The sequence below is a fragment of the Neodiprion lecontei genome, chromosome 1 (assembly GCF_021901455.1).
Source record: "Neodiprion lecontei isolate iyNeoLeco1 chromosome 1, iyNeoLeco1.1, whole genome shotgun sequence".
NCBI classification, from domain to species: Eukaryota; Metazoa; Arthropoda; class Insecta; order Hymenoptera; family Diprionidae; genus Neodiprion; species Neodiprion lecontei.
Genome location: NC_060260.1, coordinates 29,741,848 through 29,763,774, shown reverse-complemented (window position 1 = coordinate 29,763,774; position 21,927 = coordinate 29,741,848). Strand labels below are relative to the sequence as shown.

General features: G+C 39.9%; 3 protein-coding genes across 12 annotated transcripts in view; 2 read left to right on the top strand and 1 right to left on the bottom strand.

Annotated features, from left to right (window-relative positions):
* The first annotated feature begins 4,982 nt into the window (after positions 1-4,982).
* LOC107221765 (estradiol 17-beta-dehydrogenase 11) lies at positions 4,983-13,705 on the top strand. Of its 4 annotated transcripts, none has more exons than XM_046746244.1 (8): positions 4,983-5,188; positions 8,049-8,303; positions 10,922-11,046; positions 11,139-11,249; positions 11,458-11,619; positions 12,179-12,261; positions 12,349-12,465; positions 12,797-13,705. In XM_046746244.1, exons 2-8 carry the CDS (start codon positions 8,063-8,065, stop codon positions 12,933-12,935), a joined length of 978 nt encoding a protein of 325 aa, XP_046602200.1. In that variant the 5' UTR covers positions 4,983-5,188; positions 8,049-8,062; the 3' UTR covers positions 12,936-13,705. The 4 variants fall into 4 exon arrangements, with proteins under 4 accessions (XP_046602200.1, XP_015516373.1, XP_046602199.1 ...); XM_015660887.2 differs by having other exon boundaries at positions 4,984-5,193; XM_046746243.1 differs by lacking the exon at positions 4,983-5,188 and adding an exon at positions 5,308-6,410.
* Positions 13,637-15,822, bottom strand: LOC107221735 (chitinase domain-containing protein 1). Its single transcript, XM_015660842.2, has 7 exons — positions 15,496-15,822; positions 15,281-15,427; positions 14,952-15,132; positions 14,744-14,853; positions 14,433-14,587; positions 13,938-14,270; positions 13,637-13,841 (listed from the first exon to the last, which is right to left on the bottom strand). The coding sequence occupies exons 1-7, from the start codon at positions 15,601-15,603 to the stop codon at positions 13,700-13,702; spliced, it is 1,176 nt and encodes a 391-aa protein (XP_015516328.1). The 5' UTR covers positions 15,604-15,822; the 3' UTR covers positions 13,637-13,699.
* A 1,181-nt stretch (positions 15,823-17,003) lies between these two features.
* Positions 17,004-21,927, top strand: part of LOC107221755 (protein qui-1) — a 100,040-nt gene continuing 95,116 nt past the window's right edge. For 6 of the 7 annotated variants that reach the window (XM_046746192.1, XM_046746164.1, XM_046746170.1 and 3 more), the window contains exon 1: positions 17,004-17,138. The gene's annotated coding sequence lies outside the window, so the exon portion shown is untranslated. The remainder of the gene's footprint in view (positions 17,139-21,927) is intronic. The other variant, XM_046746197.1, reaches the window with a different exon arrangement.

The window sequence follows — 21,927 nt, the reverse complement described above, 5'->3', positions numbered from 1 at the left end:
TATTCTTGCCTGGATGAAAATTTTTTCGCTATTCCAGTTGGTCCGAATCAATTCCGAACTCTAACCTTGCAATTATTTAGTTAATTATAAACATAAAGATTCCAGAATTATAAGACGATAATGCGACGCTAAATTATATTTTTACCGAATAAGCAAGGGCGAGGATTCAAGTTTCATCACTCGCGGAAGCATAATTTTCGAGAAAGTGATTCGATTTTTGTATGCAATAAACTTGTAGAAATTTCTTTCGTCAAACTTTTTCAATCGTTATCGTAACCGCCACCATGTCTTCCATTCCTGGAATGATTATTCCGCTTTAAACGACGTCCGCACAGTAAAAAGGCTTCTTATCGTCGATCCTCTTACGAGGTTTCGAGTTGGCTGCTTTCGGGTTCGGTTTGCGTTTGAATTGCGCCTTGCTGCTATACTTCGCCGGGCACTTTTTCTTCCTTCGCAAATTAGGATTGACGACCTAGGAAATTGCCGTTATAGGTATATTGCCGTATCGTCACATATGTCCAATTCCAGCTGGGCTATCAAGATTGGCCGGCAAAATATGAACCATGGGATATTGTGATATCAAGTCCTTGTAAAATTACCTTACGCAAGAAGATTGTTTGGGTGCGTTTTTTCGTCGGTGGTTCATTTAAATTTGCCCATGCCGTGCGTTCCTGTTTCCACATCCTTGCGTAGTCGTGCGAAATTACCTTTGACATGATCGGACGACATTCTCTGGTGAACGTGAAATTTTTATTTTATTTTTTTTTGACTCACGTTTCACACGTTGGCAGTTTTAAATATCAGATTCTCTACGCGTTAGATGAGGTGCAGGTTTCAAACGGGATGCAATCAATTCCCGACGATATTCGATTGTGGCAACACGCATCTTCGTTAGACCTGACTTTCGAATAATATCTACGATTTTAGGTATAAGAGAAATGACGAAACGTTGCTTTTCAGTCGCGCTGTGTTTACACGGCGCAAAGCGAAAGTATGTTCACGAAAATGAGAAAATATATCGCTTTGAATTTATGACCATTTCGCAGATTGTTTAATTTCTGCAAACTCATCAAAGTGGAAACACGAATAAATAATGTTTAATTTCGAGTTGTCGTGTAATTTGTGACGCACTAAATCGATATCGATGTCGTAAACTGGGACGAACGATTTGGCTAACCTTTCGTAAGATGGCACGAAACGTTTTAGCCTCACCATCTCAGAGGACACGAGGTTATCGGTCGGTCGTATCGGCGTTACCGGATGCCATACCACAGCCTTGGCAGTCATGACGAAACGGCGATGCAATTGACGCGATTGCAACGAAAATGTTTTCAATGATTATTTTCGTATACCTAGTAAAGTGCAAAAGAAAGTAGCGAAAGTATAGGAAGAAATGGATTCTGACCCATCGGGTGGTAAAAGATCTGATCCTCAATCGGCTAACTTCACGCGGGGCTGTCTGTTCGTCAAAGAATCGAAAACCGTTATACTCTATATGTGATAAGAGAGGAAGGGAGGATATAAATTGATACGTTCAAGAACGAATGAAAACGTTCACTTATTCAAATTCAAGATATATTTGGGTCTGAGGCTGATACGAAACCGGTGCTATTGACAAACTTGATGTCAATCAACGATCGCCGAAGTTGGTTTTTCAGATAGGGAAGTGTTAACGGATAGTAAGTGTCACTATTCTGTTGGATTATAGTCATTCGTAGTTATATTATCTCGTAAATGTTGCGATGATTTGACGTAGGTGCGACGATAAATTGACGTTAAGGATTTATTTCACCGAAAAATGTAGTCAACTAAACAGTCAGATTTAACGTTGTAATAACTAGAGCATGTGGTAATGATATTTATAATCATACTAAACAACTACTGGGATACCAAATTTTCTTCCGCTTCCAACAATATTCAAACCGTTGTTGTAAAAAGAGAGTCGGTGTGAGAAGGCTGAAAAGCTTTAGGTCAGAAGATATTTTAAAGTTAATTTTGCATACTGTTTCGATTGTCGCCTATTTATTCAATCATTTTTAAACGTGCTTCGACTTTTTTTCTGATATTTTTGAATTTTTTGAGACCGGTTCAGCAGATACAGAAACATATAGAGGCGCGGGGAAATTTTTTTTAAACAGTTTAAAGTTGGCAGGTATAATCGCTGAGAGTTTAAGCCTGCGTCTTATAATCATACAAATCAGCGAGCTACATTTTATTCCTAAGAATATTCAAATAAAATTCAATCTTACGCTGTCGTGAATTTATAAGAAAGAGCTGCGTTTCCTCTTCGACCCTGTGGTTTAAAGTTTTCGAAAATTCTATGATCAATTCTCTGATGTTGAACATTTGAAAAATCGCACCATTCGATCTGGAATTACCCAACTTTAAACATATTTCAAATGAAAATAAATTACTCGCAATGTAAAATTGAACGATTCAAAGTGTATGGTGAATAAACGTGAGAAAAAGGGTCAGAATATAGGTTCAAATTACTATCGCAATGTTTCGTAAGTCGCAATGATCGCCGTCGGGAACCCCGAAAGTTTATGATAGGTTTCTTTAATACCACCGAAGACTTCATAGAAGCTTTCTGTCGCTGGTTAAAGATAGCGACACCGATCGGAGCAGGTCTACAATTTTGAAAGTAATCCTATCCAAAAGACGATTTTCGGCCAGTATCTGCTATACGGTACCAAAGTGCACCAAAGTATCCTAAGAAGTGATTTGCGCGACAATTACACACGGTCGTTTTGGTAAATTTTGTTACATTTTGGTGTGCGTAAAGGACACTTGCTAAAAAAACGTCTCAATTTATTTTTGCCGGTAAAATGAATTCCGTACAGATATTCAAATCGTAAATTGTATTTCAAGAACCGAATGAACCAAAGTTGACCGTACAGTACGTTGTAATATAAAATCAGTGAATACTGATTTATGAAAACGATTTGCAATCGTAACAATGATTAGATTTAAATATGAATCGGAACAGGAAATATTCATTCTCCGTACGAAGTATGCATGGAACAGTCGTTCGAGGAATGTTTTAATCATTGTTCGACTAGTTTCACGGTTTGTAAGTTCGGAAACTGACCGACGACAATGACCGGAAAGAGCAAAAATATAAACTATGCGAAAAAAGATGTGAATTTTCGTTGTATATACAGAAATTGTATTTCATGTACTCCGTCAATAGCACCACGTTACGGATACCCGTGAGATATTGAGGATTTGAATTTACTCGCGCCGTGTCATTTGCGTGAGAAATTATAATGTCAGGTATATTACGTATCTCGTTTACAAAGAGAGAAAGAGAGAGAGAAAATTGGTCGTAGATACGATGCAACTGGCATCTGCAGCTTCGTCTGTGGGTAGAAAAAATGAAAGCTGCCGAGTGCGTACCTTGCTCGCTGGCAATTAGACCACGACAAGTAAATCACTCATCTGCATACCCCCGTTATATCCTCAAGTTACTCGGCGTCACTTGGCTACGCACAGATAGAGATGCGTTAAAAGATGAGCCAGTCTATGGTAGAAAGTGTCGATCGTTGTCCCTTTCTCGACGATCCTTGACTCAGATACAGGGCGTCCCATTTCCCCGAGAACTCCCGACTTCCGACGATTTTCGATGATGGTAACGCAATCGTCCATCGTTAATCTATGATCGGTAAATCGATGCTCGAACGAGGCGAAGGAGAAACGACGCGATCTGACCTTTCGCAGAGTGCGGTTGTATTTTCGAAAAAGTTTAAGTCGCGGTCTACGAAGCCGGTCTCCGTTACAATCGGAGATAGGATCGCCGTTGGGCTTTCTCTCAAACTCCTAACAGGAATGAAACGCTCGAGAGAAACTTCCTGACGTCTCATTCGCGATGCACCGTGTACGGCGGATTAGGTGCAAGAGCACCGAGATTCACATTCGGAATACAAACGGTCTTCAAGTTATGTATATACCGTAATAACTGTCGCACGCTACGCAGATTTTGCGATTTCGTATCGTTGCTGCGAATTCCGATTACCCCCGCAAGGAAGTGAAAATGCAGGGCGTTACGTCCGTTGCAGACGCCGCGTTACGTGGCTCTGACGAAAGGATAATACGGAAATTCAATCGAGTCGTTATTGCAACTTTTATTGACGAAGATAACTTCCTTACGCAATTATTTGCAGCCGATGAGACGAACGACCGTTCACGATACACGTTCATCGGTCATTTGCAAAGTACAGACCGTAACCGAACCGCGCTACGCAGATCGTCAGACAAAGCTGAAAAAGTTACCGTGCATTTCTATAACTGTGTTACGTGTGTTCGGGACGAAGTGCGAGCCACGAATGCGAGCCTCTTAAAAGCTACGTAGGCAAGCGTGGCGATTGGGTCCCGCTTTATTAGCTGTACATAGAAAAAGGAAGTTAGCGATCGGTGTTGTTCAAACACAATTTACCGCGGAACGACCCAGAGGAATGCGAGTGCGCTGAGTGACCTAGAATATCGTAGGATAGATGAATTATCCCTAGTCCCTTTCACCCGGCATGTCCGCATATAGTTCGCGCCTAGCGAAATGTCGGTCACGGTAGCTCATCCTCGGGCACATATTGTGTTTGTCGACTTCCTAAACTCGTTTCGTTTGCCGAAAGTGTACGGCGGAGAAACGCGGGAGCTAATCGGTCGGCGAATAAAATTTTCAAGAGCACATCTTTGTCGTTACGGGATTTTTAATCGCAATGAGGTGAGGAATTAACGAAGTATAAAAGCTCCGTCACGCCCACACGTGTCGTCCGACTCGGTTTATTCCCCGCTCTTCTAATCGGTGATGAAGGAGTCAGCGTCGTATCGTCGACTTCTATCTTTTCAACTTTTCAAAGGCGTGCCGATTAAATTAAATTTCGGCGTAGAACGCGTACGGGGTCCCCGTGTTACGGCACTGTCGAGCGTTATTAGGCCCCGTTAAGGCCCGGCAGAGGGGCGAACCGGACGACTCGAAGTTAGTCATGGGAGTCGATGGTTTGCGAATGGAGTGATTTTGTGAAGCGCGCGATTTGAGACCGCCTCGTGCGAGGGTCGAAGAGGGGCGAGCTGCACGAGCACGACACAATCAGCATCCACCGTATAGGAAAATCTTCAGTCTTGTCGAAGCTCTCGAAGGAGATTGTTTCATGGGTTTCGCCTACCTGCCGAGTGTTGTTGCTTTGCCCCCGTAAGGTAATAATAATGATTTATAGTCGAATTCGTGCCTTGGTTTTTTTTTTTTTTTTTTCTGAAACTTTTTCAAGTCGTCTTGGAACCGATAGCGACAAATTATTCGAAAACGTTCGAACAGTGTTCGTGATTCGATTGGTAAACACGTCGAAAAGAGAAATTGATAAAAATCGAATGATGTGTGTAGCGGATTGAATGAACGGAGTTTCATTTTTACGCTATTTTGAGCTTTCGTAAAAGCGAGTTTTATTATTACAAGACTAGACCGTCCCAGTGAAACTTGAAATATCGGCGGTAATAAAGATCGGACGATTCAAACTCGCGCGTTTACTTGGAACCGGTTGTAAAAAATTTATTTCATCAAAATAAAACGCTTCGTAATAATCGAATTTCTGTTACAAAAGTGAATTTCACATTTCTCTTATTATACGGTAAAAACTAAGCAGACGAGCTTGTACAAAGTAACGCGGTAAAATCGAGACAGAAGTTGAAAAAAAAAAAAACAAACATGTGTGCAGTTCACACGTGGTAGAAGTGAAACCTTCAGAAACTAAACTGCGAGAGAATGAGGAGAATGCAGTATCAGGAGTGGAATAATTATTCGTTTCATCGATAGTCGTTTCATTTTGTTACACCGATACTAGTTTCATATCGTTTCATCGAGTTTCAAACCACCACCGTGCTAAAGAAGTTAAGTTTTCGTTACATCGATAGTCGTTTTATTTCGTTTCATCGAGTGTCAAATCACTCCCGTGCTGAAGAAGTTTTCACGAGCTGCGCTAACGAAGTTTTCACTTAAAAAACGGAGAGACACGAACGAAGTATCAACGGATAAGAGACGCGATCTAGTCCGACGTTTCCCGACGGAACTTTTGCTCGTTTAAAAGCGACAACAAACTTTTCCTCCACGCGATATTTTTCTAGTCACAGCGCACTTCGCGTCGACGACTAATCGTCGGTGCAGGTCTACAAAGCGTCTGCAGGCTTAGGGCACTTAATAGTGCATATAACGCATGGCTCGAGTATTTATCGTCGGTAAATATACTCGAAGCAATAAGATGCCTACAAACATCTCGTACAGATGCGAACACGACGTAGTATTTGGTCCACGTGCGCATGGCTGTTCGAACCTTAAGCACGTGGTCCAAGTGTGACATACATATTCGGATAAAGGCATATACTGCCTTTGCCTTCGGCGGTACTGGGTGCCAACGAACTCGGTAAGTTCAATGCCTCTCGATCCACGGATCTTCCCTTTCTTGTTTCCGAAGCTTGCAAATTGTTCTAATTTTTAATGCCAACTGAACGTCGTTTTGTCCACTTCTCCGGTATACCTACACCTGTAACTGTTTACGCGACATGGAAGTCGTAAATTTTTGGCGCCTAGAAAATTGGATAAATTTTTTGGACTTTGTAACGAAGCGTTTTTGATCCGAAGAAGCGATTTGGCAAAGGTGTTTGAAATTTATTTTAACACATTTTACAGATCCGGTGTTTATCGGTCGAATCGAATTTTGAGTTCTGGTTCTTGATGTTAAATTTCGATCTCTTCCACGTAACTATTAAAAGAAAAAATAGTTTTATCAGATAAAGTTTGCCTTTGTAGAAATCAGAACGATATTTCGGATTTTAAGAAAAATTACCTACTTTCTCCAACGTTTGTTGTAAATAATAACTCAACAAACGTCGCATTAAAATCACTTTTATTCAGAAGTAATAATTACTAATAAATTAAAAATGTAAAAGAATTGATAAACAAAGTTCAAAAATGAATATTTTTCGTACTTCTATGTTCGTACGGACTTTCTCGTATCAAACCCCATACGTAATCTCCGATCATGCTCTCATCGTACTACCCGTGATAACGTCGTTTAAGGCCATCACATCTTGGCGAAAACCTCCTTATTCTTCTAAATAAATAAGACTTTAAGGGACTTTAAGGGACATTATGCAGCCCATGATGTTGAAGCTTTCAAGCATAGTTCCAATCAATTTTTTATAATTCTCAGCTCTGTTGTTTCCGACAAAACCATGAACTATTGCTTTAAGGCTGTCCCAGGCTTGTTTATCGCGATTATGGAGTAACTGTGTCAATTCGTCACTGATCGTTATTTTCTTTATTCGAGGTCCGACGAAAATACCCGCATTCACTTTGGCTTTGGATATATTCGGGAACAAGTTCTACAAATATTAGAAAGCTTTGGAATCTTAACTTAAGAGCTTTTACAAATCGTCTCATGAGGCCTAATTTTATACGCAACAATAAATTATTAGACTCTACAACTGCTTCCCATTTGACGTTACATGAAACCAAAAAATTCAAGACTTGTTCATCAATGTAAAAAAGACAAAAGCAAACTTTATAAGTAATAAATGAAGATTTTGGTTGTTATTCGATATATAGAACCAAAATTTATTTATTCAAATATAAACTCAAGCAAACAACAACTTTTTATTGACCTGTGTAATTTATACCAAAAGTCACGAATGTCATTTAATTTTGCATAAAAATCACTCGAGAGAATACCAAATATTTTATTTTTGTTTTGTAATATCAATCCCTCGAAGTTTGGCGAAATTTTATCAACGTTGTAACTCATCGTGCGATCGGTTCGTATATGAAAACTGAATTACAGTACAAATTCAGTTGCATTCTATTAATACATATGCAAATAAAGCGTTACCTGTACGGTCGCAATTAGAGGCAATGCTATATTAGTTAATCAGGGCCGAAAAGCTTTCGAAGCTCTGACGGCGATCGAATGTTCGTGAAAGTGTGTTTCGACGTTTGGCAAACCACATTTGTGACATTTCTCGGACGAGGAACCAATGTGACGTCTGATTAAACCCCATTTCAGGATATCCGTGAGCCATGACGGACCTGGCGGATGCTGTAAGGCTCCTTTACGACACCCTGCTGTTCATCGGTGTGTCCATCATGTACGTAGCCGAGGCCGTTGTCCTCAGCTTAATTCCAAGACGTTTCCGGGGGAAAAATATAACCGGCGAAGTCGCCTTAGTCACAGGCGGTGGAAGCGGTATCGGAAAACTTGTTGCCATAAAATTAGCAAAACTCGGTGCCCACGTGATCGTTTGGGACATCAATGAGCACGGTAAGCCAGCGTCTTATCAGCGCCTAAGCAGATAATTTTCCTCCTAATTTCAAGATCTTATTTATTGCTGACAAGGCATCGCCAGCCTTTGCCTTGCCTCTATCCTCGGAAAAACACACGCGCGATCATCCGGTGGAAGAGAAGGTAAAATCGAAAGGCATTCAACCTTTGCTTATCTTGCAGAACCGGTTAGATCTGTATAAATTTATCGACGTATGCGCCATATTAAGGGTGATATTATTGCACAACGTAGATCAAGATCTGCATAGATTATACGTTCAGAATCTATTCTAGTTATATCGACCTTTGATTTTTGTATCTTCTGTCGTGAATATACGGACACCACTTTTTTGGAATTATGTAAGTCTGTAGCATTTGTGGCAGGATTTACCGATAAGAGTTACGATATGCTTAAGGAGATCTACCACAATTTATGTAGATTTGACTCCAAAAGAATGCCGTGAATATATTTACCATATATTTATTTCCCCGTGTACGGACTCCTGAAAGTAGTAGATAATTAGGTCGACTCTGCGTCCATTCGCCTTTACGCAATTGGCCAAATGAAGAAATTTCCACCGAATATCCTGCGATGTGTAATACACAACGGTATGCAAATTATTGAAAGGCTGGTGGATTGAACCGTACGGTAATTATCGAAACCTGATCGAATTTTGATCGATATAGCATAACGACTGACACATGTTATTTGTATTTTGCGATCTTTATCAGTCTCTTCTACTCATGTGTTGGGAATATTTTACAAGCGAATGTTTCAGTTTTGTTTAAGTAAATAAAAACGGACTGTGAAATTGTATCGATATCTTACGTAAGTCTTGATTACTGGTAGAACCTGTTCTCCATTTACTGCGCATAAAGTTTATCGTATGCCAGTATCTACTTTTTCTAGCTTCGATTAAAGCTGCCTATAAGGATGTCTGCCAGGTCGAGAAATATGCGAACGTCGCCTCACTGCATTCGTAGATACAACGTCATACAAATGCAGTTAATTACGAACTATAACGAGCGGTCGATTTGGCAATAAATGACATCATACGGGGATGGGTATTTTATACGTTCGTTTTATCACTCCATTTCGTTTTCCGCAAGGTGCAAACATTATATCCACAACTGCCTATCCGTCACATTCTACATTTCGCAAAATCTGGTTTTTGGAAACGGTGACAAACAGATGTCAACATTTTCGCGACTTCCACGGATCGAGTGTGGTTTGCACTGTGAGCACCTGAAACGAGTCGATTGACCCCCAAGACTTCCTTTGGTATCCACGGTCGTCGTATTGTCTTGTCGTTTGTGCATTTCTCCAATATGCGCTAAGGGAACGGTGAATGTCTGAATTTTGCCGAAAATCTAAACGCCGACAAGCAAACGAACAAATGTTCGCATTTTGTATTAAATTGAGTTGTTGGTATACCGTTTCAATTACGAACTTATTTCTGGCTTAACGACACAACTGTGCCAGTTGAGTGTAAGCAATCGATTACATTAGCCCTCAAAGGCTTCTATTTGGAATGTATCGTACGTGTTCGGATGAATCACATCAGACAACACGCGAGCGACGTGACCAATTAGTTGTGTACAGGTTGACATTAATCGCCCCCCTCATGCTCTGTGGTGGTTACGAATCTCGTGAAGAAATCGAGTAAATAACTTGCACGTATTTTCTCTTTTTTAATGGCTAGTTCATCGCGGTAACTGGGTCGACGAACCCACGAGCCGTAGGCAGTCCGACATAAAATTGAATCTTGTCCTTGTAAAAATCAGTTTGAACACAAGTGCCGAGGTAATTTTTTGGTGTACTCTTGACATTTTGATCCGAAATAGTTTCGTGCTGCTAGAACTTCAGACGTACGTGTTCGCGGTAATTTTCATAAGACGCCCGACATGCGAATAAGAAGTCACAGCAATATGCCAATTGTTAAATTAACGATCGAAATTAATGAACTCCGTACAGTTTTGCGTCAGCCTAAAACTCGTCTTATGATTTCTCCACCGGTAACCTGGCCCCCCTTTTACTGTAATTTATAGGTGAATTGCGAGAAGCCACTTCGCTGCATATTAAAATTTATTCTCGACTGAAGCAACCTCTAGATTTCCCATTCAAATCGCAACACCCATGTAGAAACGTGACTGCACGATCGCGGTGCAGGAAGGAAGATTCTGCAACATGCAGTCGTGCGGTAATTCAACTGCGCGAAAAATTCACATCGTGAAAGTGGAACTAGCGTGCGAACGTTCGTTTTTTTAAACAATACTTTTGCCGGGTGCGGTTACAGGAATACCAAGAACATTCAATCGGATCGCGTGCAATCCTTGATACGTTATTGATAATTAATACGTCGCGGACAGATGGATCGGAAACTTGGAGGTAATTTTCTTACCACCTCTATATTAAAATAGTTAATACGCATTTTAGTAATAGGCTGGAGGCGAAAGTCCTTCCTGTTACGTGAATCGTAATATGTGTAACGGAGACAGTTACGGTTATTGTTATTGTTATTATTAACATATACACATGTATCCACAGGTATAACGGATGAGAGCAATAAAATTACACTCGGCAAAAAATATTAAAAATGCAATTGCCAATGTTGCAGGAATCGAGGACACCGTCAAACAGATAAAAGAAGCTGGCGGCAAGGGTTGCGGTTACCGCTGCGACCTGACTGACAGAGAAGATATTTACAGAACAGCGAAAGCCGTCAAAATAGAAGTCGGACCCGTGAGTATTCGATTGAAATTCAAGGATCGAACGATTCCGAGTAATTTTAAACGCCGGAAAGCAACTACCAAATGGACTCATTCGCTTTCTAGGTGACACTGCTGGTGAACAATGCCGGCTACGTATGCGGCAGGACTCTCTTGGATCTTCCCGATGAAGAAATCGACAGAACTTATCAAGTCAACATTTTGTCACATTACGCGGTAAGCGTGTCATTTGACCCACGCGAGACTCGCGTTTTATGCCGAATTGTTTCATATCTGAAAAATAGTAATAACAATATGTCCAGGTTGTTCGGCGCGCTAATGTGGGAAATCTTTTTGCGATTTATAAAATCTGGTCTTGATTATACGTCTGTGAATTTGTGATGCGAAACGAAAATCAATCTTATTATTTGCTTTCCTCCAACAGACTACCAAATCGTTCCTCAAAGAAATGATGAAGGATAATCACGGTCATGTAGTGACCGTTGCCAGTGTCGCTGGTCTCCTGGGAACATACAGATGTACGGATTATTCAGCGACAAAATTTGCGGCGATCGGATACCACGAGAGTCTATTCACGGAGCTGAGGGTAATTACGATGGCTTGAAAGTAAATGGAGTAAAAAAGAAAAAAATATTCCGCTGCTTTTGAATTCTGTCGATGAGGAGTTTCGAATTATGTTCCGGGATACGTGACCGAACGACTCTCTTCCTTTTTGCGAATACGCGTTGCATGGAACCGATTTCAGTCCGAGTAAAACGTTGGTTGTAAAAGTCGAAAACGATAGCTGACATGTATTTTACGTAATCGTTACGTACGAATTTTTGTCTCGTACGTTTCACGTGCCGAAGAACGCATCGAAAGAACCGGCAATCAGTTGTTTGCACACCGGGTACACCCCTGACCTAGTATCAACGTATTGTAACGTAAACTTAAGCCTTCGGTAATTACAAATGCCGCAGATCACTGGCGGATCGTTCGAGTCTCCTCGCGGAATACCAATTAGTTTATTGTTTATTGTTTCCCTTTGTTGTGTCAAACTCGCTTCAAACCGCGCGTCCATAAAAGATGAGACGTCGTTTCCCCTTGCATATTCTTACCATGGGTACAATAATTATCCTTCGCGTATCTATGACTTTTTGATTCAGGCACACGGCTACGACGGAATACACGCCACGTTGGTTTGCCCATATTTTATTAACACGGGAATGTTCAACGGTGTGAAACCCAGGTAAATATATGATATGCGAAAGAAGAATCGACAGTAGATTTCAGGCCAACGATAATTGTGTATTAATTTTGACTATACGAATTGCAGATTATTGCCAATGTTGGAACCGGAATATGTCGCGGAGGAAATTGTTGCAGGGATCTTAACTAACCAAGTGAATGTCGTGCTTCCAGGAAGTGTCAGATATCTACTCCCATTAAAATGGTAGGCGTTTTAACGGTCTGGGCTTATTTTTATTGGCAGAATATTTCAGAGAAATCTTATGTCTGCTTTCTCCGCGAGTTCTTCTCCGGCTGTTGCCGTCTGCAAATTTATTTAGAACAAGCCGTGCTTTTTAGAAAGGCAGGAAGTTAGTGGGAACGGCGAAATACTTTTTTAAGGATTTTGTAAAAAAACAAACTCTTTTTCTGCCATTGCCCCAAGCACTTTACCGAATAATTCCAGCGGAACATATTCATTATTTCAAGAGCTTGATGGCTGTATACTTTTATTCTTGAAAGGAAAAAAAACATACTTGTTTATAATTTCTTTTCAGCTTTCTACCGGCGAAGATGTGTTGGGCATTGATGTATCAGATTATGCAAGGTCCACAGTCAATGATGACGTTCAAAGGACGAGAAGTTTTACAAGATCAAAATGCAAATATTCCGATGACAAGGAGTGAAAAAAATTGATCAACTTATGGTGATTTTGTCGTGCCGCATAAGCGGCGATAATCTTGTAGCAATGGACGAATGTGAAGTGATTCTTAGTCCACGAATCGGCTGTAAGTAATTAATCCCGTTCTGGGTCGAAAAGATAATTGACACATTGTTACCGAACAGTTGATCTCTTTGGTATTTTCACTCCTACCGGTATCGTATACATATTAGTTTAATTTAAGTAACCGTTTTTGCTACCATAGTCATAGTGTAAGTACATGAAATCAAAAGGCAAATTACATGTTTACTTACATTTGAATAATGACAATGTGCACAAAACGATAGTATTATTGGTACGTATAACGGCTGTACATGCCAAAGGAATATATCAATGCTCAAAATCGAACTAGAGAATCACAAAAGTTAAGTTGCGGGTTCTATTTATGAAAGACGACATAACTTTAAACATCACAGTCGGCGGAAGACTGAAATAATCATTGGGTCACGAGTAATGAGTATAGTAACTATGGTGCATTTAGTAACAATTACGATCTTCCATTTAAATTCTATTTAGAAGTCACCCAGTTCCTTAGTATACGCGTGACGAAGTATTTTCATTTCAACCCGTTAGACACAAGTACTAAATAAATGAAGGTTTCTTCACAAAATCAACTTTTGAAATGGTTTTTCGAGATATTGTAGGTTCTGATTGCATTGTGTTATTGCAGCTTGAGTAATCTGATTTTTAGTTTTATTTTGTAATTATTTCACAAACATCGCTAAAAATTCTGAAAAAATTACAGCAAATCGTAAAAAAAATCCAAGCCTTGTCCCAATTCCCAAATAGAAATGCCAGTACCTAATTCTTTTGCCAAACTGATTCGAGAATTTATCGATAGCAGGGACGGATAAAAGACCAAGTGTCGACCATTTGACGTTCTAAAACAATATAAAATTGAAATTTGATAAACCATACAGATTGTTATTCATTCAATGATTTACCGCGTTGACTCGTGAATAAATAAAAATACTTACTTGAAACTGAAGTAATGTTCGGCACTAGTATTATCCCATTTAAGCTTCCCCTTGTAATTTTGTAGCAAGTTCAAGTACTGATGCCCGACAATGGGTCCTCCTCCGTCTATAGTGTAATCGTTTCCATAAAAATTGAGCCCAAGTAGAATCTGAGCTCGTCTTGGATCACGGGCATCTGGCAATAATCTTTCGACGCACTGACGCACCCAATCGACGGGACTGTTGGGTCCTGGTCGTTGTACATTAGAATAGTCGTAAGTCATAAGAGAAAAGGCCGAAACATCGTCGGCTAACTTCTCGAAGTGTTGACCGCTAAATATTTCATCGGGCACACTGTGAAAAATATGAAGAGTATCTCAATATGTAACTTAATAGTTGTTTGACGTAGAGCAATGTTCATTAATGCCTGTCCATATCGAAAACAAGGTAGCCGGAAGAGTAAGGCATTAATGAACGTTACTGTACTTGGATGACTCGGAATATTGTGATAATTACCCTCTAAATGGTGGAATGACTAGAATTAAGTCTAGATTGCTTTGTTTCAGCTGTCTAGCGAATGATTTAATCAATTCAACGATCAATTTATTATCTGTGTTGCTAGCCACCAGCTGATTCCAAATTTCCAGAACGTACCCATCTAATTGGAATGTCTAGAAAAACATTTTTTACAGACGATCGATTAGAACCAGTAGGGTTAGCTGACTTGATAGGACAGAACTGATGCCGATGCACATGTTTAAATCTCAGTATGGCGATGAATTGTGCCAATATAAAATAGTTTCAGTCAAGGTAATTTTATGTATTACCTTAGCAGTGTCGGTGAGTATTTTTATAAACTGATTCTGTTCCTGCGAGTTAGTGAGTAGAAGTTTAATGTCGCTGGGTGTCCATTGCTCAAGGATTACTCTAGGCAATACTGGAAATGAAATTTGATTGAAAACACAAATAAAATTTTTTACATTAATGAAGAGTTGAATTCAAGCTAATTGTATGTTATCAGCATAGTTTGCTTACTTTTGACAGTGTGATTCGCATTGTTGGCTTTACGCACAGCTTTCATCCATCCCTTGTCAATGTCATGTGTTGGCATGTCATACGAATTCTTACCAATTCGATGAATTTGTAACCATACCGGCGAAATCAGGGTGAATTTGCCGCCGAAAATTTTTGCAACATCGTAGCCATGGTTATTCCACTGTAAAATCGATCCATAAATACTTTTTCACACACACGTGGATGTTCATGGAGGTATGCATATGTTTTACGAATATTCGATTGTTTGCATCCGGAAATTGGTGACATGACAGCAATAACATAACCTACGTATAAGAAAGCTGATTTACCGGTGTGACATAGCCGAGGACTGCTCCTTCAAACCTCCTGACTCCAGTTTCCTTGTAATAAGCATTAGCCTCGGAAGAGATCTCCTTGGCCGAAGGATCGTCGAGGATTAATCCTCTCTGAAAAACGTCCTCGTCTACCGGTCCCTTCTGTCAAAACCATTTCAACCATTAGTATAGCAGCATCGTTGTGAAAACCGGCGAAACTGGTAACGCACCTTTACGCTACTTTTTTTTCCTTTGCTTTGACGAGGCGATAGAGTGCCGCCCGCTGTTGTAACGATTATAAGCAAGGTCCCTACTGTTGTAAATATTGTGAATTTCATCGCGGGTTACTGGATCTTTCACCTAACCTAACCTCACTCGTTAAAACGCGGCGAGTCCGGGGACCTCTCGGAATTCCTCGGAATTAGTTACGCACGCCTCAAGGCTGTATTTTCACGAGCAGCGAATTGCCGCGGCATTTCCACGCGTCCGAAACAGATATCGCTCATCAAAATGCGTAGCGACGCCGCGACAGCACAAGGCGCTTTCCTTTTCGTCAATTTTCTGATACAATACGACAGTAAGGTAGAGAGAAACCTCTCTGAGTAAGGGATTTCATTGGGCTAATCCGTTGAATTCGACCAACGAAATCACTTAATGTCAATTTGTGTCAGAAAATCGACGTAAAAAGAAAGCGCCCAAAATGCCGCACATGTAAACCCACGTGGTTCAGTCAGTGATTCTCAATTGTTTTCATTCGAACATTTGAAAATCTACGATTATGTTAATCGGAAGTGGTACAGACGTTAAAATCAAACGCTTAGGTGCGACCACAGAGGCGAAGTCATTCTTTGGTGAAATTACGCTACATTCCGGCTGTAATGATGAAAAACAAATATAATACGAATGGATCAATGCCTCTTGAAATCTGGGCCAGGTAACCGTTTTTGTTCCGTAATTAAATCGAGCCTTTCTAACGGTATGATCATTAAGAAAATTATTACGAAAGCACTCTCCAAAAATCAGCTTGGCTTCTCTCGATTCAATACAAAATTTAAGTTGTATGCTCGCGCGTTACATCAATACTGAATAACCATCGATTTCAGAGAGAATTTTGGTAGAATTTTTTCTTCGTGTTGAAATTCCTCTTTATTTCACTTAACATGGTCTGTACAATATCTTGACACATTCGGTCAATTTTTTTCTATAGTTTAGAGTGTACGCACAGTAAATCCCGGTAAAAACATGTATCGATGATTCGAAATTATAATAATGAACTTCGGTCTTCGTAACAATTTACCATGTTGACAAGAACCGCGTTCACGTCTTTGTTAATTCACAATAAATAATAAAAAGTGTTCCATATAAATGCTGCAGCGCTCAAATCGCGTTCAGTCAAATTTCAGTATCAACGAACGATGTTTCGCTGTGAATTTAAAGCACATAAAATTTGTCAATTACTTACCGATGCTGAAATAAAATCATTTGCTAATTTTTGCAAATTGTTCAGTTTTAACCACTACAGTCGCATTTCGCTATAGTAAATGCGCTTTGTATTGACGCTATCAGGATAGAGGATCGGTCGGTAACTTACTTCCGGGGTATCCCGAAAATTAGTTTCAGAAACCTACTTCATGGCAGAGGGCGCAACTGAATCAGAAACAAGCGAGCGCGGCTTTCTTAGACTTCTCTCCGCCTACGCTGAGTTTAGTTCCGTATTTATGTGCCGGGCGGCGTTGATCAATCAGCGACGGCGTCGTCGCTTCGAGTTGCAGTGGCGTCGGCGCCGAGGCGCGAGTCGTTTGATTCCGTTATCAGTAGTGGTGCGAGCTGTGTAGGAGGAGGGCCGATATTCAGTTGTACTAGTGACAGTCCGGTAAGTTTGTTTTGATTCATTCTTCACTGACCGGTTTCGCTTTGTGCGCTTGAAAACCCGTCGCAATTGTTTTTCGAAGCTATACGTGTTCATGCGATTGCTAATCACATGTAGGCTGTGACAACAGTTTTTCTATTCCCCGATATGTTTAATTGTTGAATAACGACCGAAGATTGTAGGATGCAGATGAATCGGTCTTCGCGAAGTACCAAAGTGTACAATTCTCGTATCACGGAGGCCTGTATTATAAATAAATATCACGTGTATTTTTTTTATTTCGGAGATGATTCGAATCTTATTTTTTAAACTATTTTCGACCGTCAGCGGTTCGCTGCTTCTCTCCCACCTGCTGCTAACGCTTCTCGCGACGAGATCTGATCGCGTGCTAAAGTATAAAGCATGTATAATAAATGACTAGAGATGCGCGTACAAGCTGGAAGCAAAAATATCTTCACCCAGTATCAATATAGATTTTTTGATAACGACCCTTTGGCGCGACACAATAGTAGGGCGATTGTTAAACGCGATTTCATTGTTCGTTATAACACAGAGGGATTCCTTGCGTACGTATATCGACTATATGACAAATGAACTGAACGATAGTTTTAACGAACTGATAGTTTCGATAGTTGTAGAACAGGATTCCAGTCCAACCAGAGTGGAGATAACTGACCCATTTTGAAAACATATTTCTATACCTTTCCACAATTTGCTCATAGTTCCGTAAATCAATCTATATCATAATATTATGATGATTGATACTACCGTTTACCATGCGCGGCAGAGTACAAGGTACACACCTACAGGTGTCGATTGTTATTGTTGCCTATCACAGGATGACCTCAAGCCCAAATATTCGGCGCGTAGTTGTACTTAGGACTTCGCATATGGGTTGAAATGCTATGCGTTGATATTATACAGCTATGCGTGTTTTTTTTTTATCGCCTCCGCCACAGGTACACAGTAAGACAGAAACACCGTTCCGAACCTACGTAGAATGAACGACTCTATATGACCGAATATTATTTAGAATCGTGTAGATTCGTTGCCGGGTTAATTATACGTATTACACATACGGCTACAACCGGTAAAGTATAAAAATAGTATAACTTGGCAATAAATTAATCCCACCACTCCACTTCATTACGTGTATGTAATATCACGCTTCAGTTAAGAATGCTAAAAAATTTGCGGATACATTAAAGTACGCAGCATGGAGTCAAACATTTGCGGATGATAACCGTGGTTTTTTTTTTATCTACATTAACTATTTAAGAAATCAATTCTGAAACGAGAGTTGAAATTAATATTATTTTTATAGTTTTACATCGACAAACGAAGCGCACGAAAAACGCTTGGCTAAATTAACAAAGACAAATTTTTTCCCCTTCGTTTAAACTCTGTCCACGTATAGTCCACGTATACGTGCATTAAATCACTTACAGGCATCGTTACCGCGAGCTTGGATGAGTTAACGACGGCACGCGTCTCGCAGCCCCCTAACACAACACCCTCGATGCCGATTCTAAACTTATTGCATAGACCGCATAGTTTCTCGGGAGTTCTTGCAGCGAGTCCCGAACGATTCGACCGTACCAAACCGCACGAAAAGTTATTACCAAAATACACAGGCATTCATCCCTGCCTGTATATTATGCTTCTGCGTGCTATGCGGCCTACGCTGTTGTAGGCCATCGTACGTTTAATTTGAACTATTTTGAGATCGACATTTTACGCCCGATCACAATTGGATAAACGTTTAGATTGAGCACGCTGAGTCCATATACCAGTGTACCAACTTATTGTGAATCACACGCTTGCTCCGCATTCATGTACTTCAAATGCTCTCCGTGTCAATTATACGCAATTAAGTTTCAGCCTTTTATGATATTCGTGAGTGATTTATCAGACATTTGGGCGAAATCTGTATTTAAAATGATATAAGAATTCAATATCAGCGCTTTCGGTGTTTTTTTTTTTTTTTTGCTCAGAAGCAATATCTAGGCAGTAAGATGAAACGTGTTTTTTTATTATAAGTTGCGTTAATGACCGCCTGCAGCAACGTAGAAATCAGCACGTTTTAATTGCCGTTGCCGGGTATTTGCATTGATCATCCGATTATATGATTATGCCACGAATTATGACGACGTTGAATATGATTTATGAGGATTCCAACCCTCGCAGGGTAGAAAAAAAGTTGCTTTTTTGTGCTCGGTAAAAAGTAAATCTCAACGTGAAGTATAGCCGGACGAATTTTCGGCGGATAGTATAACATATCGTGGACACGAGTACGTAGATTTATCAGAGAATCTATGCCCTTGTAGTTTGTCGTTAGCAGGTGTGAGAAGACCGTAATAAAAACAGAGTCGAAGCTTTCGGGTATTGGAGATCAAATCGTTTATGAAATAACGACCGGATTAGCGGATCGTTGGGAGTGTTGCGGGAAGCAGATGTGTTCGAGGGATATTGGGAGAAAAATGTGTAGTTGTGACGTAATCGGATCGTATAAGCGACCGGATAGTCGGAATTCTCTGCCGGTAAGATATGCGTATACGTTATACAGCTATAGAAGGTTACGCTGCGTAAAATACCTTCCATGGAAGATTTTTCAACCATTAGTCATCAACATTACGTCGACCACAGCTTGTCAAAGTCTAAAGGTTCGCTCCCAAGACTTACCGAATTTTCTACCATCCATTTTTTCTAGTTTCGTTTCACTTGCTGATTCACAGAGATCGAAATAAAAGAGGTCGTCGGGTCATGCACCGTCTCATTTTATCGCCAATTCTTCGTTCTAATCAATTCTGGAACACTAAATCTGTGAGTCCCTTCGCATGTCTTGCTGGAAAATTTATTCAAAACGTGATGCGAATTTGAACGAACAATTGATTTACATCGTGGTTAATGTATATAGAGAGTAACAGCCAAGATTATTATCAACGATAATTAACGAAACCGTAGTTCTTGCCAATTCTTCTTCAAAGTCAAAAGTCGCTTTTACAACTACGTTTTCACGTGTGCCATATAACGCCAATTGTCACGGGAAGAGAACATTTTTCCCTACATTTCGAAAACTCGAGCTAAATTCGTACCTTTCCCTCATTTTTTATAACGGTAATCAATAAGAGAAGTTGGCAACCTGACGAACATCCACGTTTCCCGTCGACTTTCGCCGCATACGTTAATCAAATATACGCAGTGTTCATGCTTATATAGGTGTACAAGTAGGGTGTTCCAAAAGAAAATAATTTGCGATTTAAAAGTTTGTTTACGTCAGAAGAAAGATTCTGTCAAAAGTCGAGTCTTCTACGTTATCTGAAAGATCACGTTCAGTTGATTTCTCTACATCTATATATTTTTTCAAATTTTTTTTTCATCACTCACATCAATCATAATATCAATTTACGTCACAAAGAAAACCCACACTTGTAATATTAAGTCTCCAGTTGATGTTTGAGAAGTTTATCTTACTATGTTTACATTATTAATTTAATCTCATAATATAGTTATAATTTAATATGAATTTTTAGTTTAGAAGAATAAGATTTCCCGACAATACATTGTTATGTTACGGATCGTGGTCTTTCGATTGAATATAAATGTTAAGAAAGAAATAATAATTGAAGTGATACAAGGTGTTCCTTTACTGATTCAAAAATATGGGAAATGAAGTGAAAAATCAAATAACCGCGATCTTCCACATAACTTAGAACGCTAATCTTTTGACAGAATCTTTCTTTTGACCTAGGCAAACTTGTCAGAGGATGCCACGGTGGAATACCGCAAATTATTTTTTTTTTGCGCCACCCTAGTGTACGGACCAGCATTCATCATCGTGCAAAAGTTTCGTGAAAGATTCTTCGACCGTATAGTTGTAACAACTTGATCTCGGAGTTGTTTGGGAATCGGGAATACCCGGCAGTTTCGCGCAGGGGTAGATGTACATGCTACGGGAGTGCAAAGTATTGCAGGGGTGTACTTTGGTTACGTCTATATTCTTTCAGACGGACTGACGGTAAACGGTTATGTAATTATGCATAAATAAAAAATTGCCGGATGCAAAATGCAACGTCGAGAATTGAAAAAATACTTTTTCGTTTGTGCTGGCTATGCTGCTTGGACAGTGATTTGTATGCATTTAAAAGATCTGCTCGTTTAGCGACAGTTTATTTGACGTGTGAAAAACTTGTTGGCTTAACTTCTTTTCTAGAATAGGCGTGTACAGCTTTGAATTACGTTCACCATCACTGCCTGAGTTCGTTGGTTATTTTCCACGATTTTTAATACAGCAAACACTCCGCGGCCTCGAATGTATAATCAAAGATAACAGAGCTTTCTCATCTTCCGCGACGAGATTTCATTTGCAAGCGTCAACGCGAGGGTTGATCTTCGCGAAAAATGCTAATTTCATAATTAGACGTATTATGTGCAGGATACACGTAATAAGCAGATCTGAGCTATGGTAATTTTATCGGCTAACGAACCTGTTGACTTACTTCACGGAATTGAAAAACCCGAGCCTTTCGAAAGCTCTGAGGCATTATTTTGCCCATTCGAACAAGATCACACAACGTATAAATTAGAGCTTGTGTTTCTGAAACATATTATAACTTACGAATCGTCATAAATTTGTGGTAATTATCGGAAGCATGGAAAAATTACAATTCTCGCTGGCGTTACTTTATTTACAAATTTTGACGTCATATTTCATCTTATTGCCGTGTATCGTTGATTCATATTGCGGTCGGCGTGATTATGGAGGTGAGTAGTTTTTTTTGAAAATACAGCC

What these genes read in the sequence shown, in the direction of transcription:
- LOC107221765 (XM_046746244.1), top strand. Translation starts at nt 8,063, where the DNA reads ATGACGGACCTGGCGGATGCTGTAAGGCTCCTTTACGACACCCTGCTG. An exon ending in TTGGGACATCAATGAGCACG is followed by an intron (nt 8,304 to 10,921) that starts GTAAGCCAGCGT and finishes CCAATGTTGCAG; the next exon opens with GAATCGAGGACACCGTCAAA. An exon ending in GTCTATTCACGGAGCTGAGG is followed by an intron (nt 11,620 to 12,178) that starts GTAATTACGATG and finishes TTTTTGATTCAG; the next exon opens with GCACACGGCTACGACGGAAT.
- LOC107221735 (XM_015660842.2), bottom strand. Translation starts at nt 15,603, where the DNA reads ATGAAATTCACAATATTTACAACAGTAGGGACCTTGCTTATAATCGTT. An exon ending in TCCTCGGCTATGTCACACCG is followed by an intron (nt 15,133 to 15,280) that starts GTAAATCAGCTT and finishes TCGATTTTACAG; the next exon opens with TGGAATAACCATGGCTACGA. An exon ending in TACTCACCGACACTGCTAAG is followed by an intron (nt 14,588 to 14,743) that starts GTAATACATAAA and finishes ATGTTTTTCTAG; the next exon opens with ACATTCCAATTAGATGGGTA.